Source organism: Dermochelys coriacea, chromosome 6 (genome assembly GCF_009764565.3).
Source record: "Dermochelys coriacea isolate rDerCor1 chromosome 6, rDerCor1.pri.v4, whole genome shotgun sequence".
Lineage (NCBI taxonomy): Eukaryota > Metazoa > Chordata > Testudines > Dermochelyidae > Dermochelys > Dermochelys coriacea.
Genome location: NC_050073.1, coordinates 13,393,851 through 13,407,307, shown reverse-complemented (window position 1 = coordinate 13,407,307; position 13,457 = coordinate 13,393,851). Strand labels below are relative to the sequence as shown.

Sequence of the window (13,457 nt, the reverse complement as noted above, 5' to 3'; positions counted from 1 at the left end):
ACCCTTTTTAGCATACTCAGAGGAGGAGGGCTCCCCAATCAGCAAGCCAGAATCTTTAGCCAGATTCTATGAATATTAACCGGATCCTGAATAAGTAATAAGTAATGTACAATGTGGTATATTATTGTAACTTTGCATTACTAAAAAGTTTCAGAAAGAAAAAATCTGTATGAGCAGAAGGCTGGTAGCTTCTTGTTCAGATGGGTGGCAAAGACTTCTGGTGTCCACCAATGGAGGAAGATGTGGTCTCTTTGTTATAATTTCCTATCATTGCACTACTGCTGGTGCAGTTCCCCTGCAGATAGCAACAGACACCCGCATTTTTACTTAGAGCATGGTTAGGTGACACCGTGGTTAATAACACTGGCAGGCAGTCTACACCAAGGGAGCTGCAATGGTGAGAGACTATAAGAACAATTTCATTGTGGGTATGTCCACAATGCAACAACAACAACAACAAAAAACCCGGTGGGTCCGAAACTCAGAGCCCCGGTCAGCTGACTCGAGCTGGTGGGTTATAAAATTGCAGTGTAGGAGTCCAGGCTCTGAGACCCCATGAGGCAGGAGGGTCTCAGAGCCCAGGCTCCAGCCTGAACCCGAATGTCTACAGTGCAGTTTTATAGCCCTGCAGCCCAAGCCCTGCCAGCCTGAGTCAGGTGGCTGGGGCCAGCTGCAGCCATGTCATGGGTTGTTTATTGCACTGTGGACATGCCCTGTAGGCCCAGGCTATGAGACTCGGCTTCCTAGGGAAATTTCAGCCTTTTCTAGTCTATGGTCCAGCCCAGAGAAAATGGGAGAGGGCGAGAGGACTGAAAAGCTGGCAAAATGGAACTCCTCCCTGAGTCCTGAATGTTCAACACTAAGTATCCCATAGATGGAGGCTTGTTTGCTGAGCCCTAAGTAGGAATGATGCAACAGAGAGAAGAATGGTCTCCCCCCCTCATTCACAGAACTGTAACAGACCTTCCAGCAGCGTGTTCATTATTTCCCAGTGAGATTCCTTTTGCTCCCTTTCTTTCCTGTCCCCTGGCCCCTCATTGATAGTAATTTCTTTATTGGGGAAACCCAAGTGTTTCTGCTCAGGGGATGGAGTTTGGGAACTTTGCCTTTGAATAACATTCGTGTGTGGAACAAAGGATCAGTGAGAGCTACAGGTGCATGTGGATTGAAACCTACAAATGGTCATATGATCCTCAGCATCCACTAGCACAATGCTGTGATTTTATTCCCAGAATAAAGGACTCTTTCTAGGACCACACTGGTACCCACTGAGGAACCGGACAGACAGAGGTGCTCATTTTCCTCTCTGTTTATCTGTCTCCTGCAGGCTTACTAACGGCCATCTTACCGACGCTTGTTATAGGGATCTCTCTTCTGCTCTCAGTACCAAACAGACCCTGACTGAGCTGGACCTGTCAATGAACAACCTGGGAGACTCGGGTATGAGGCTACTGTGTGAGGGACTGAACCATCCAACCTGCAAACTGCAGAGACTGGGGTGAGTATTTGCAGGTTTCTTTCTGTAAAGAACTCAGCAGGCCATGAGGATGGTGTGTGGTGTCAGCTCTTGTAGGAGCATGGAGAGGCTGAAAGCTGTGTGTCCCTCCAGCATCAGGTGTGTCAGTGGCTCCCAACAGCGTGATGGCTGGTCATTTTTGGAGAATGGAAGTGATAAATAAGGATGGTCCCAAACTGGAGCACTAATTCCAAACTCCCCTAAAAGTGATCTTCACTGAAATGGATTTTTGAATAAAAATTGAAGCATAATCTCATCTTCTGAGGGAAAAGCCCATTTTAAACACCACTTTATGATCTTTAAAACAATTTTACATATATTGTGCATCTAAGCATCTAAGGCAGAAGTGTGAAACTCACTCAGGGAAGAGGGCTGATTTGTATGGTTAATTGTAGTCCAGGGTATAAATACAATGTACTCCCTGTGATGCACAATAGACTCCTCCCCTGATAGCAACAATCAAAGGGACAATTTTGGCTTATGCAGTAACTAATTGTTTTGTTTATTATTTGTTCCGCGGTTTCTTGCCACATTCCTCATCAGTGAGAAAATCTGCTCCCCTTTAAGGTCACTGCATTTCTGCCCTTGGTTTCTCTTCCTTCTCCATCCTTCTTTCTGTTTCTCTTCATCTTGCTGGTGTTTGGGAGTTTGCTCTGTTCAATGTCTCTGCATTTTCTTCTCAGTAGCAACTTCCAATCCACAAGCTACTTGGTTTCATGCCCACCCCTTCCTACCTCTTCCAGCCACCAAAATGATCAGTGATTTAAAGCCCTTTGATGATGGTTCAGTGTCAATATTAACTAAGTTGATACTCCAGTCAGAATACCAGGCGACAGGAAAGTTCAGACCCCCACGTTGTTGTTTCAGGCTGTCTGCCGACTCAGGTAAACATCTTTGTATCTGTTACACTGGATTCACATTGAGAAGATGATCTCTGCTGCCATGAGGGCTAGAAACTTACTTTGTTTAAATGGCAGCTTAGATTTTGGAGAATCTGAGAATGTCATATGGGCTGCATAAATATATCATGCATGTCAGATCCTCCTGCAGGCTGTATGCTTGGTGCCCGCAGTGTAAGGGGTTCCCAGCTTCCATCACTGATCTGGGCAGGGTTAAGGAAGTAAAGGGGAAGCTGGTGTGGAGGAAGCTATCTAATGGGGAGGCATTGTCCTTTACCCTTCCAGCTGATAATGTCTTGGGAGGTTATTACCCAGTATGATGAGTTGATTTCCTCTTGTTTTTCACAATAAAGCAAGACCCAATGAAAGGGACTTGAAGTGAGTTGTAGCTGGGACTTAATATTTCCTCACCAGCTGCTGAGTCTGCCCATTGGCTTACACTGTGCCATAGGGAAAGAGGAAACCCTGTATTGGAATACTCCCTTGGGAAAGGCCAAACTCAGCTTTTGGTGAGCAACATCTAGGCCTCAGTGGACAAACCTATGCCTATGTCATGGTTACAAGGCTAGCTACACTGTCCCCTTTCAGGTCTTTCTGAGTGCACCCACCTCAGGCTCTGGGCCCCTAGTCCTTGCTTCTCTCTGGGTGGAATCATGCAACTTCCCCACTCTTAGACCAGGCCCAGGGTAGCAGTCCCCTGTTCACTGTGATGGCCCTGCAAGTCTGACTGGTTCAGCCAGTACCTGTGTATCCACCGCGATTATCCTGCGGGTCTGAGTGGGTTCAACACCTGTGATTCTTCCCTTCGGGAGTCTCTGACTAGTCAAACCCAGTGGCCAGAACAGCCTTCTGAGAACACAAGTATTGTTTATTTAATAAGAAAAAAGCCTTTTAGGGAAGAAAAAGGTTTCAGAACATCAGAGTCTACATGCATAGCTATCTTACTCGGAATCCTATCAATTCCACCCCCGTCTCCACTGGAGATCTAGGCTGGCCTAGCTTCCTCAGACACTCTAGTAGATTCTAGGGTGTGAAACTCTGTTTCCCTTTGCCTTAGCTCCCTAGGTGTGTCTCCTTGAGGGAGCATGTGTCTCCTTAAACCCTTCTATGGTCCCCTAGTGTAAAAGTGGAATCTTGTGTCCCAGCAGGAGGGGGAGCTAGTATCACCTAAGCTAATAGTTCTGGCATTGTCCCTTGAGAGTGTGGTGTTAGCTGGTTATCTCAAGCAATCTCCCCCTTCCTGACAGCCCTGCTATTAAGCTGGCAGTATGAAGTTGGTCATGGCAAGTCAGCAGGAGCTAGAAGTATAGATGTTTTCTTCTGCAGGTGGGCAAATCTACTTGCGGGAAGTGTGCATTGCTTATTTGCACCCTTTTGAAGCATAGTCAGCCTTGCATGCTGCAGGTCATTTTCATCCGTTATGGCCCTCCAGGCAGTTTTAAGAGTGATGGCATCTCGTCAAAGTTTGCGGCATCTATATGAGCCAACGCGTATAAATTAGATGTGAATGTATGGCTAAGGCGGCCACTAAAGGTATGGGTGGCTGTATTCAGCTCCGAATCAATAAGATGCATGGGCTGATTCCTGTCCCACACTGCTGCACAATATTCTGCCGAATCAAACACTAGCGCCAGGACTGAAGTTTGCAGAACATTTGCCTCTTCTACCCAGGAGGTGAACTTTTTCTTTAAACGGTATGTTAGCCTGCAGTCCAGTTTGACTCCTAAATAAGTGACAACTGGCTGGAAAGGGAGTGGATGATCCTCCACACAGGGAGTAAGAGGCTGATTGATCAGGGAGCACATGGCCAGTGCTTCTTAGTTTCCACATTAAGGGCCAGATCCTCAGCTGCTGTCAATCAGCAAAGTTCCACTAACGTCAAAGTAGTTTGTCTGATTTACACCATCTCAGCGTCCTGCCTTGCGCATCACTGAAAATTCAGTCGAGGTTTTTTAAGGGAAGTCATTTGGCATCTATCGGTTTCTTCTTAACATTGTGCACCTGTACATAACATGTACAACACATCAGGGCTCAGTCATTCTATCCACCCTTTCAGTTCTTCCTGAATGCACTGCAATTTAACTCCTAAGCTTCTGATCTCTCTCCAGTCACATCCATTCCACATCATTTTATCATAGTCCAACACACATGAATTTTCCACAAGCACCTTTAGGTTACTGTTTATTACATTGTCTGCTCAGAGCTCTGTTAAAATTTCACTAACAAAATGGCACTACTCCCAACGCAGCTGCAAAGGTGTTAACAACGGACAGTGGCATTTTCCCTAAGAGCAGGGCTAGGCGCTCCAGTGGTTAAGTATGTGGCAGGCAGTCTGCCACTGGTAGAAATGCAATGATGAAAGATGGTAACAATTTTCATTGTAGGCCCAGCCCGTGAGACTGCCTTCCCTTGGGAAATTGAGGCCTCCTTTAGTGTGTGGTCAAGCCGAGGCAACATGGAGAGTGATGGGGGACTTGAGATAAGGCAAAACTCACCCATCCCTGAATGTTCAATACTGAGTATCCCATAGAGGGCAGCTTATTTGCGGAGTCCTAAGTAGAAATGATGTCGCAAGAGAGAGAAGAATGGGCTGCCCCCATCCACAAAACTGCAATAAACTTTCCAGTGAGGTTCCTTTCCCTCCCTTTCTGTCCTATCAGGTGTAATAAAGCTTCTTTAGTAGAATCATAGAATATCAGGGCTGGAAGGGACCCAGGAGGTCATCTAGTCCAACCCCCTGCTCAAAGCAGGACCAATCCCCAATTTTTGCCCCAGATCCCTAGATGGCCCCCTCAAGGATTGAACTCACAACCCTGGGTTTAGCAGGCCAATGCTCAAACCACTGAGCTATCCCTCCCCCCATTTGGGAAACCCAAATGTTTTTGCTCAGGAGATGGAGTTTGGGAACTTTGCCTTAGAATAACGTTCATGTATGGAACACAGGATCAATGAAAGCTACAGATGCCCAGGATTGAAACCAACACCTGGTCATGTGGTCCTCAGCATCCACTACTACAGCTCTGTAATTTTTAATCCCAAATTAAAGGAATCTTCCTAGAAACCCACTGAGACCGAAGTGCTCATTTCCCTCTCTGGTTATCTGTCCCCTCTAGGCTTTCTAACTGCCATCTCACAGCCGTGTGTGGTGGGGATCTCTCCTCTCTTCTCAGCACCAAACCCACCCTGACAGAGCTGAACATAGGGGAGAACAACCTGGGGGATTCAGGAGTGCAGCTGCTGTGTGAGGGACTGAAACAACCACACAGCAAACTGCAGAAGCTGCGGTGAGTATTTCTAAGTTTCTGTTCTGGAAAGAGCTCCGCAGGGTCTGGGGATGGTGTGTGATGTCAGCTCCATGCAGGCACATGGCGAGGCTGAAAGCTGAGTGCCCCTCCAGCCCCTGACGTGTCAGTGGCTCCCAACATCTCGATGGCCCCTCATGTTTGGAAAATGGAACGTATAAAGAAAGATGAGCCCAAACAGGAGCCCTCATTCAACCCCGCCCCCCTCCCCCCCCGAAATTGAGGACTAAGCTGTAGTAATATTCACTAAAAATATAAGTCCAATAAGGCTTAAAGCATGACCTCACTCCCTTTGATAACAACCAATTTGTACAACGATCTTTAAAACAATGTTACATTTTCTGTTATTTAAGACAAATGAAAGGACAAGAGGCCTTACAAAGCCTCAGAATCCTAAATCTCTTACAGCCCTGCCTAAGGGAGGGAGGGAGAGAGATTCTGTGTGAGGGAGGTAGAATTCTTCCTGTACATCCTTCACCTGCAGGGGAATTTGCCTGCAGTCAAATCCTTCTGGGAGCTGCACCATGTTCTTCTGTTTATCCAGCTAGCCGTGCTGGCCAGTAAGTCGCGGACCTTTATCATGCCCCCTTCTGTTCGGCTCTTGCCTGCTTTGGTGCTACTTTTGCACCACAGTTGAGAGAGAAGGGATCAGACCTTTTGCTCAGGGGAATGGAAGGGCACAGCCATAGTGCGGGTTGCAAGGAGAGGGAGGCTTTCTGTGCTTTTCCCTCCCCTCGAGCACCTTGAAATAACTTCATTTTTCCACTCCAGCTTTGAGTCTGCCCAGTGGCTTTCAGCCTGCCATAGGGAAAAAAGAAACCCTGTATCTAGAATGCTACCTTGCGAAAGGCTAAATTCAGACTTTGGTGAGCAACATCTAGGCTGCAGTGGACATGCTCAATCCTGTGTCACAGTTACAGGTCTAGCTACACACCTGTCCCCTTTCAGGTCTCTCTGGGTGCACCCACCTCAGGTCCTGGGCCTCCATCTCTCTCTGGTGGAATCATACAATTCTTAGGCCCACGGAGAGCTAAAGCTGCATGTGGACTGAAATCCTTATGTGGTCCCCAGCATCCACTACTACAGCAGGGTGATTTTATTTCCAGAATAAAGGACTCTTTCTAGAAACCCACTGAGGGAACTGGCCAGACAGAAGTGCTCATTTCCCTCTCTGATTATGTCTCCTGCAGGCTGATGAATTGTGGTCTGACAGCCAGTTCCTGTGGGAATCTCTCCTCTGTTCTCAGGGCCAAACCGACCCTGACTGAGTTGGATCTTGCGCTGAACAACCTGGGAGAGGCAGGAGGAATGAAGCTGCTGTGTGAAGGACTGAAACATCCCGACTGCAAACTGCAGAAACTGAGGTGAGTATTCACACATCTTCCTGCTGGAAAGAGCTCAGCAGGGGGTATGGATGGTAGAAGATATCAGGTCCTTGAAGGAACACGGAGAGGCTGAAAGCTGAGTATCCCTCCAGCACCTGTTGTCTCAGTGGCTCCCAATATCCTTATGGTCTATTGCGATTGGAGAACAGAATTTATTAATAAAGATGGGACCAAACTGGAGCAGGAGTTCAAACTCTCCTGAATGTGAGGAATGAATGATTTCCACTAGCATGTATTTTTTTCAATAAAAATTGAAGCAGGCTCTTTTAAACACCTGTTTAATCACCTTTAAACAATACTACATTTATTTTGATTTAAAACTAATAGAAACACAAGAGGTCCAAGGAGATCGGGAGCCTAAATCTCTCAGCTGTCTGCCTCAGGGGGAATTGTGGGAGGGATAAAAAGGAGTACTTGTGGCACCTTAGAGACTAACAAATTTATTTGAGCATAAGCTTTCGTGAGCTACAGCTCACTTCATCGGATGCATGCAGTGGAAAATACAGTGGGGAGATTTTATATACACAGAGAACATGAAACAATGGGTGTTACCATACACACTGTAATGAGCGTGATCAGGTAAGGTGAACTATTACCAACAGGAGACAGAAAAAAAAAATCAAAAAATCCCCAAAACCTTTTGTAGTGATAATCAAGGTGGGCCATTTCCAGCAGTTGACAAGAACATGAGAGGAACAGTAGGGGGGGAAATAAACATGGGGAAATAGTTTTACTTTGTGTAATGACACATCCACTCTCAGTCTTTATTCAAGCCTAATTTAATGGTGTCCGGTTTGCAAATTAATTCCAATTCAGCAGTCTCCCATTGGAGTCTGTTTTTGAAGTTTTTTTCTTGAAGAATTGCAACTTTTAGGTCTGTAATCGAGTGACCAGAGAGATTGAAGTGTTCTCCGACTGGTTTTTGAATGTCATAATTCTTGACGTCTGATTTGTATCCATTTATTCTTTTACGTAGAGACTGTTCGGTTTGGCCAATGTATATGGCAGAGGGGCATTGCTGGCACATGATGGCATATATCACATTGGTAGATGTACAGGTGAACGAGCCTCTGATAGTGTGGCTGATGTGATTAGGTCCCATGATGATGTCCCTTGAATAGATATGTGGACAGAGTTGGCAACGGGCTTTGTTGCAAGGATAGGTTCCTGCGTTAGTGTTTTTGTTGTGTGGTGTGTGGTTGCTAGTGAGTATTTGCTTCAGGTTGGGGGGCTGTCTGTAAGCAAGGACTGGCCTGTCTCCCAAGATCTGTGAGAGTGATGGGTCGTCCTTCAGGATGGGTTGTAGATCCTTGATGATGCATTGGAGAGGTTTTAGTTGGGGGCGGAAGGTGATGGCTAGTGGCGTTCTGTTGTTTTCTTTGTTGGGCCTGTCCTGTAGTAGGTAACTTCTGGGTACTCTTCTGGCTCTGTCAATCTGTTTCTTCACTTCAGCAGGTGGGTATTGTAGTTGTAGGAATGCATGATAGAGATCTTGTAGGTGTTTGTCTCTGTCTGAGGGGTTGGAGCAAATGAGGCTGTATCGTAGAGCTTGGCTGTAGACAATGGATCGTGTGGTGTAGTCTGGATGAAAGCTGGAGGCATATAGGTAAGTATAACGGTCAGTAGGTTTCTGGTATAGGGTGGTGTTTATGTGACCATCGCTTATTAGCACTGTAGTATCCAGGAAGTGGATCTCTTGTGTGGTCTGGTCCAGGCTGAGGTCGATGGTGGGATGGAAATTGTTGAAAGCATGGTGGAATTCCTCAAGGGTTTTTTTTTTCATGGGTCCAGATGATGAAGATGTCATCAGTGCAGTGCAAGTAGAGTAGGGGCATTAGAGAACGAGAGCTGAGGAAGCGTTGTTCTAAGTAAGCCATAAAAATGTTGGCATACTGTGGGGCCATGTGGATACCCATAGCAATGCCACTGATTTGAAGGTATACATTGTCCCCAAATGTGAAATAGTTATGGGTGAGGACAAAGTCACAAAGTTCAGCCACCAGGTTTGCTGTAACATTATCGGGGATACTGTCCCTGACAGCTTGGAGTCCATCTTTGTGTGGATTGTTGGTGTAGAGGCCCTCTATACTAACATTCCACACAAAGATTGACGACAAGCCGTCAGGAACAATATCCCTGATAATGTCATGGCAAACCTGGTGGCTGAACTTTGTGACTTTGTGACTATAAAAGTTTTTGGTGTTTTTCCCCCCCCCCTCTCCTACTGGTAATAGCTCACCTTACCTGATCACTCTCATTATAGTCTGTATGGTAACATGCATTGTTTCATGTTCTCTGTGTATATAAAATCTCCCCACTGTATTTTCCACTGCATGCATCCGATGAAGTGAGCTGTAGCTCACGAAAACTTATGCTCTAATAAATTTGTTAGTCTCTAAGGTGCCACAAGTACTTCTTTCCTTTTTGCGGATACAGACTAACATGGCTGCTACTCTGAAACCTGGGAGGGATACTGTTTTAGAGAGGAAGAATTTTTCCTGCACATGTAATGCTGGCACACACTGGTAGTCAGTGGGCAGGATTGAACTGGAGACCCCTGGAGATTTGTGCATGAGCCTCTACCACATGAGCTAAAAGCCAACTGCCTGTTAGCTAAGGCTGTAGAGCAGACTTATTAATTGCTTTCTCTTTAAGTGGTCTCGGTGCCACTAGAGGGGACAGAACACCACACCCAGGAGGTGTGTGGGTTACATACTTCCCCTAGCTGAGGAAGCATGTCCTGAGCTTCAGAGACTTCCCAGTTGGAATCCCGGATGAGCCCCCACTTGTAACACCGACAGACACCGGTCACCAACAGGCAGGATCGAACCAGGGACCTCTGGAGCTTTGTGCATGACCCTTTACTACATGAGCTAAAAGCCACCTGGTTCTTAGCTAAGGCTGTAGAGCAGACTCATTTTATCTCTCTCTTTAAATGATCTCGGTGCCACTAGATGGGGCGGAACACCACACCCAAGAGGTGTGTGGGTTACACACATCCTTTTCATGCCAAGGGGTCAGGGAGATTTGTCTGTAGCTAAACCCTTTTCAAGAGCCATCATTTGTTCTTTTGTTTGCCCAGCTGCCTGTCCTGGCCAGTGCACTGTGGGATTTTATCATGGCCCCCTCTACTCTTCATTGGCTGCTTAGTTGTTTATTTTGCCCCTAAGGGCAAAGAAGGGATCAGACCTTGTGCTCAGGGGAGCGCGAGGACTGCAGCTGGGCAAGGAGAGAGAGGTTTCCTGTGCTGTCCCCTCTGTAGTCCGATCTATAGATTTATAGAAGAAATATAAATATAATCCCCAGTTATCACTTTGAGGGTTGACAGTATCTTGTCCCAAGATCAGGCCCAGTATTTATTCAAATCATTATATAATGGGAAACTCCGATGTGCACAGCTGCAACACTCACACTACAGGAACTCCTCTATATTTACAAATAGTTTATTAATACATTTAGCACAATAACAAACACAGCAGCTCAGGATTCTACAGAACGTACATCTGTACATCCATTTATTCACACCATCCCTTGTAGAACAACCTGAAATGTGAGCCATCATAGAATCATAGGACTGGAAGGGACCTCAAGAGGTCATCTAGTCCAGTCCCCTGCATTCAAGGCAGGACTAGTATTATCTAGACCATCCCTGACAGGTGTTTGTCCAACCTGCTCTTAAAAATCCCCAATGAAGGAGATTCCACCACCTCCCTACGCAATTTATTCCAGTGCTTAAACACTTTGACAGTTAGGAAGATTTTCCTAATGTCCAGCCTAACCCTACCTTGCTGTAATTTAAGCCCATTGCTTCTTGTCCTATCCTCAGAGGCTAAGAAGAACAATTTTTCTCCCTCCTCCGTGCAACAACCTTTTACATACTTGAAAACTGTTATCATGTCCCCTCCCAGTCTTCTCTTCTCCAGACTAAACAAACCCAATTTTTTCAATCTTCCCTCATAGGTCATGTGTTCTTTAATCATTTTTGTTGATCTTCTCAGGACATTCTCCAATTTGTCCACATCTTTCCTGAAATGTGGTGCCCAGAACTGGACACAATACTCCAGTTGAGGCTTAATCAGTGAGGAGTAGAGTGGAAGAATTGCTTCTTGTGTCTTGCTTACAATACTCCTGCTAATACATCCCAGAATGATGTTTGCTTTTTTTGCAACAGCGTTACACTGTTGACTCATATTTAGCTTGTGATCCACTATGACCCCCAGATCCCTTTCCGCAGTACTCCTTCCTAGGTAGTCATTTCCCATTTTGTATGTGTGCAACTGATTGTTCCTTCATAAGTGGAGTGCATTTGTCCTTACTGAATTTCATCCTATTTACTTCAGACTATTTCTCCAGTTTATCTGGATCATTTTGAATTTTAATCCTATCCTCCAAAGCACTTGCAACGCCTCCTAGCTTGGTATCGTCCACAAACTGGACCCAGAACCGATCCCTGCAGGACTCCACTCATTATGCCCTTCTAGCATGACTGTGGACCACTGATAACTACTCTCTGGGAACGATTTTCCAACTAGTTATGCACACACCTTATAGTAGCTCCATCTAGGTTGTATTTCCCTAGTTTGTTTATGAGAAGATCATGCAAGACAGTATCAAAACCCTTACTAAAGTCAAGATATACCACATCTACCGCTTGCCTCCTATCCACAAGGCTTGTTAGCCTGTCAAAGAAAGCTATCAGGTTGGTTTGATACGATTTATTCTTGACAATCCATGCTGACTGTAATTTATCACCTTATTATCTTCTAGGTGTTTGCAAATTGATTGCTTAATTATTAGCTCCATTATCTTTCTGGGTACAGAAGTTAAGCTGACTGGTCTGTAATTCCCCAGGTTGTCCTTATTTCCCTTTTTATAGATGAGCACTAAATTTACCCTTTTCCATTCTTCTGGAATGTCTCCTGTCTTCCATGACTTTTCAAAGATAATTGCTAATGGCTCAGATATCTCCTCAGTCAGCTCCTTGAGTATTCTAGGATGCATTTCATCAGGCCCTGGTGATTTGAAGACTTCTAACTTGTCTAAGTAATTTTTGACTTGTTCTTTCCCTACTTTAGACTCTGATCCTACCTCATTTTCATCTTCCTCATCACCATCACCTTCCCCTTCATCACCAGTGGCCATCATTCTGGCACCTCCCAAGAGCTACATCTCCTTCTCCTACTGCCCCTTGGCTGGGATGCAACTTTTATGTGATGTTACGCTGACAACACTAGGTTTGATGCAAGGCTTTTCCCCCTTTTCTTATTTGTATTTCCTCACTTTGCTAATGTTGGAGTGTCGTTCTCCTGTAAGTCAGTATATCAGTGATCTCAGCTTATCACATAGGTCAATCTGTTACCATGGCTCTCGTGGTTAGGTGTCTGTGGATGTAGCTCATGTACCTATTATGAATATCAGTTCATTGCCATAACACTCTTGTGGTTGGGCCATGTTCCTCGGGTCAGAAATCCCCCTTAAACGCTCTATTTTCAACTCCCTGTTTCTGTTGGGCCATTTATCTGTTCAGAGTTCATAGGCCTCAAGCCTTATGCTAACTTGCTGAAGCTAATGTCTTACAGGACACAGGCCTGTAAGTTCCTTGCATTACTGCTGAATATAATGTGAAGCAGTGAATATAATACAAGCAAGCTCGCTCTATGAGCTATACCTCCCTTTGTTCATCTTTTGAGCAGCCAGCACAGTGTGAACTGTACCATTCACCAGTGTCAGCTTCCTCCTGGCTGAGGTGGCTCTGGCCTGTGAGGTCCCCATACTGGGAAGTGAAGCAAGGCTCAGCCAAGAGAAACAACCAGTTTGTAGAAATACCCTTGACAAGAGGCCGCTCCGGGAATAGTAAAATGTTTCTAGTTATTAAGATAACAGTGCGTGGGTGTCCTCTGTCGTATGACAGGCCATTATCACATTGATCCAAGTCATGGGACTAGGCAGGGCCAGGAAATAGCAACCAGTTTCTTTCCAGCACTCCTCTGTCAGACCCTTATCATTTGGGGGCAGAAGTGAACTGAAACCTTTCACTGAATGAAGCCCCTTCAGTCTCTCCCTCGGAAAGGGAGTTTGACAGAGAACTGTAGGAGGAGATAGCTGCGCTTCCACATTTTCCTGGGAGCAAATGGAGTTGCAGAGAAACTGGTGAGAGCGACCTCCCCTTTCTGCTACAAGTGGGAATGACAGTGGGAGCAGATGAATGAAGCCCCCTCATCCCCCTCCCACCGCTCCACAGAATCCTGTTGCTCAGTGACCTCCAACTGGGGTAGGGTGAGCTGCAACATCACATTCATTTTCCAACACTGACAAACAGGTTTAGGGGGGCCTCTAACATGTTGCCTCAAAGAAT

General features: G+C 45.7%; 1 protein-coding gene across 1 annotated transcript in view; it reads left to right on the top strand.

The window, feature by feature from the left end:
* The window catches only part of LOC119857281 (NACHT, LRR and PYD domains-containing protein 3-like), a 158,660-nt gene that overhangs the window by 22,232 nt on the left and 122,971 nt on the right, over positions 1-13,457 (top strand). The window contains 3 exon segments of the mRNA XM_043516754.1: positions 1,328-1,498; positions 5,529-5,699; positions 6,908-7,081. Coding sequence (XP_043372689.1) covers positions 1,328-1,498; positions 5,529-5,699; positions 6,908-7,081 — 516 coding nt within the window.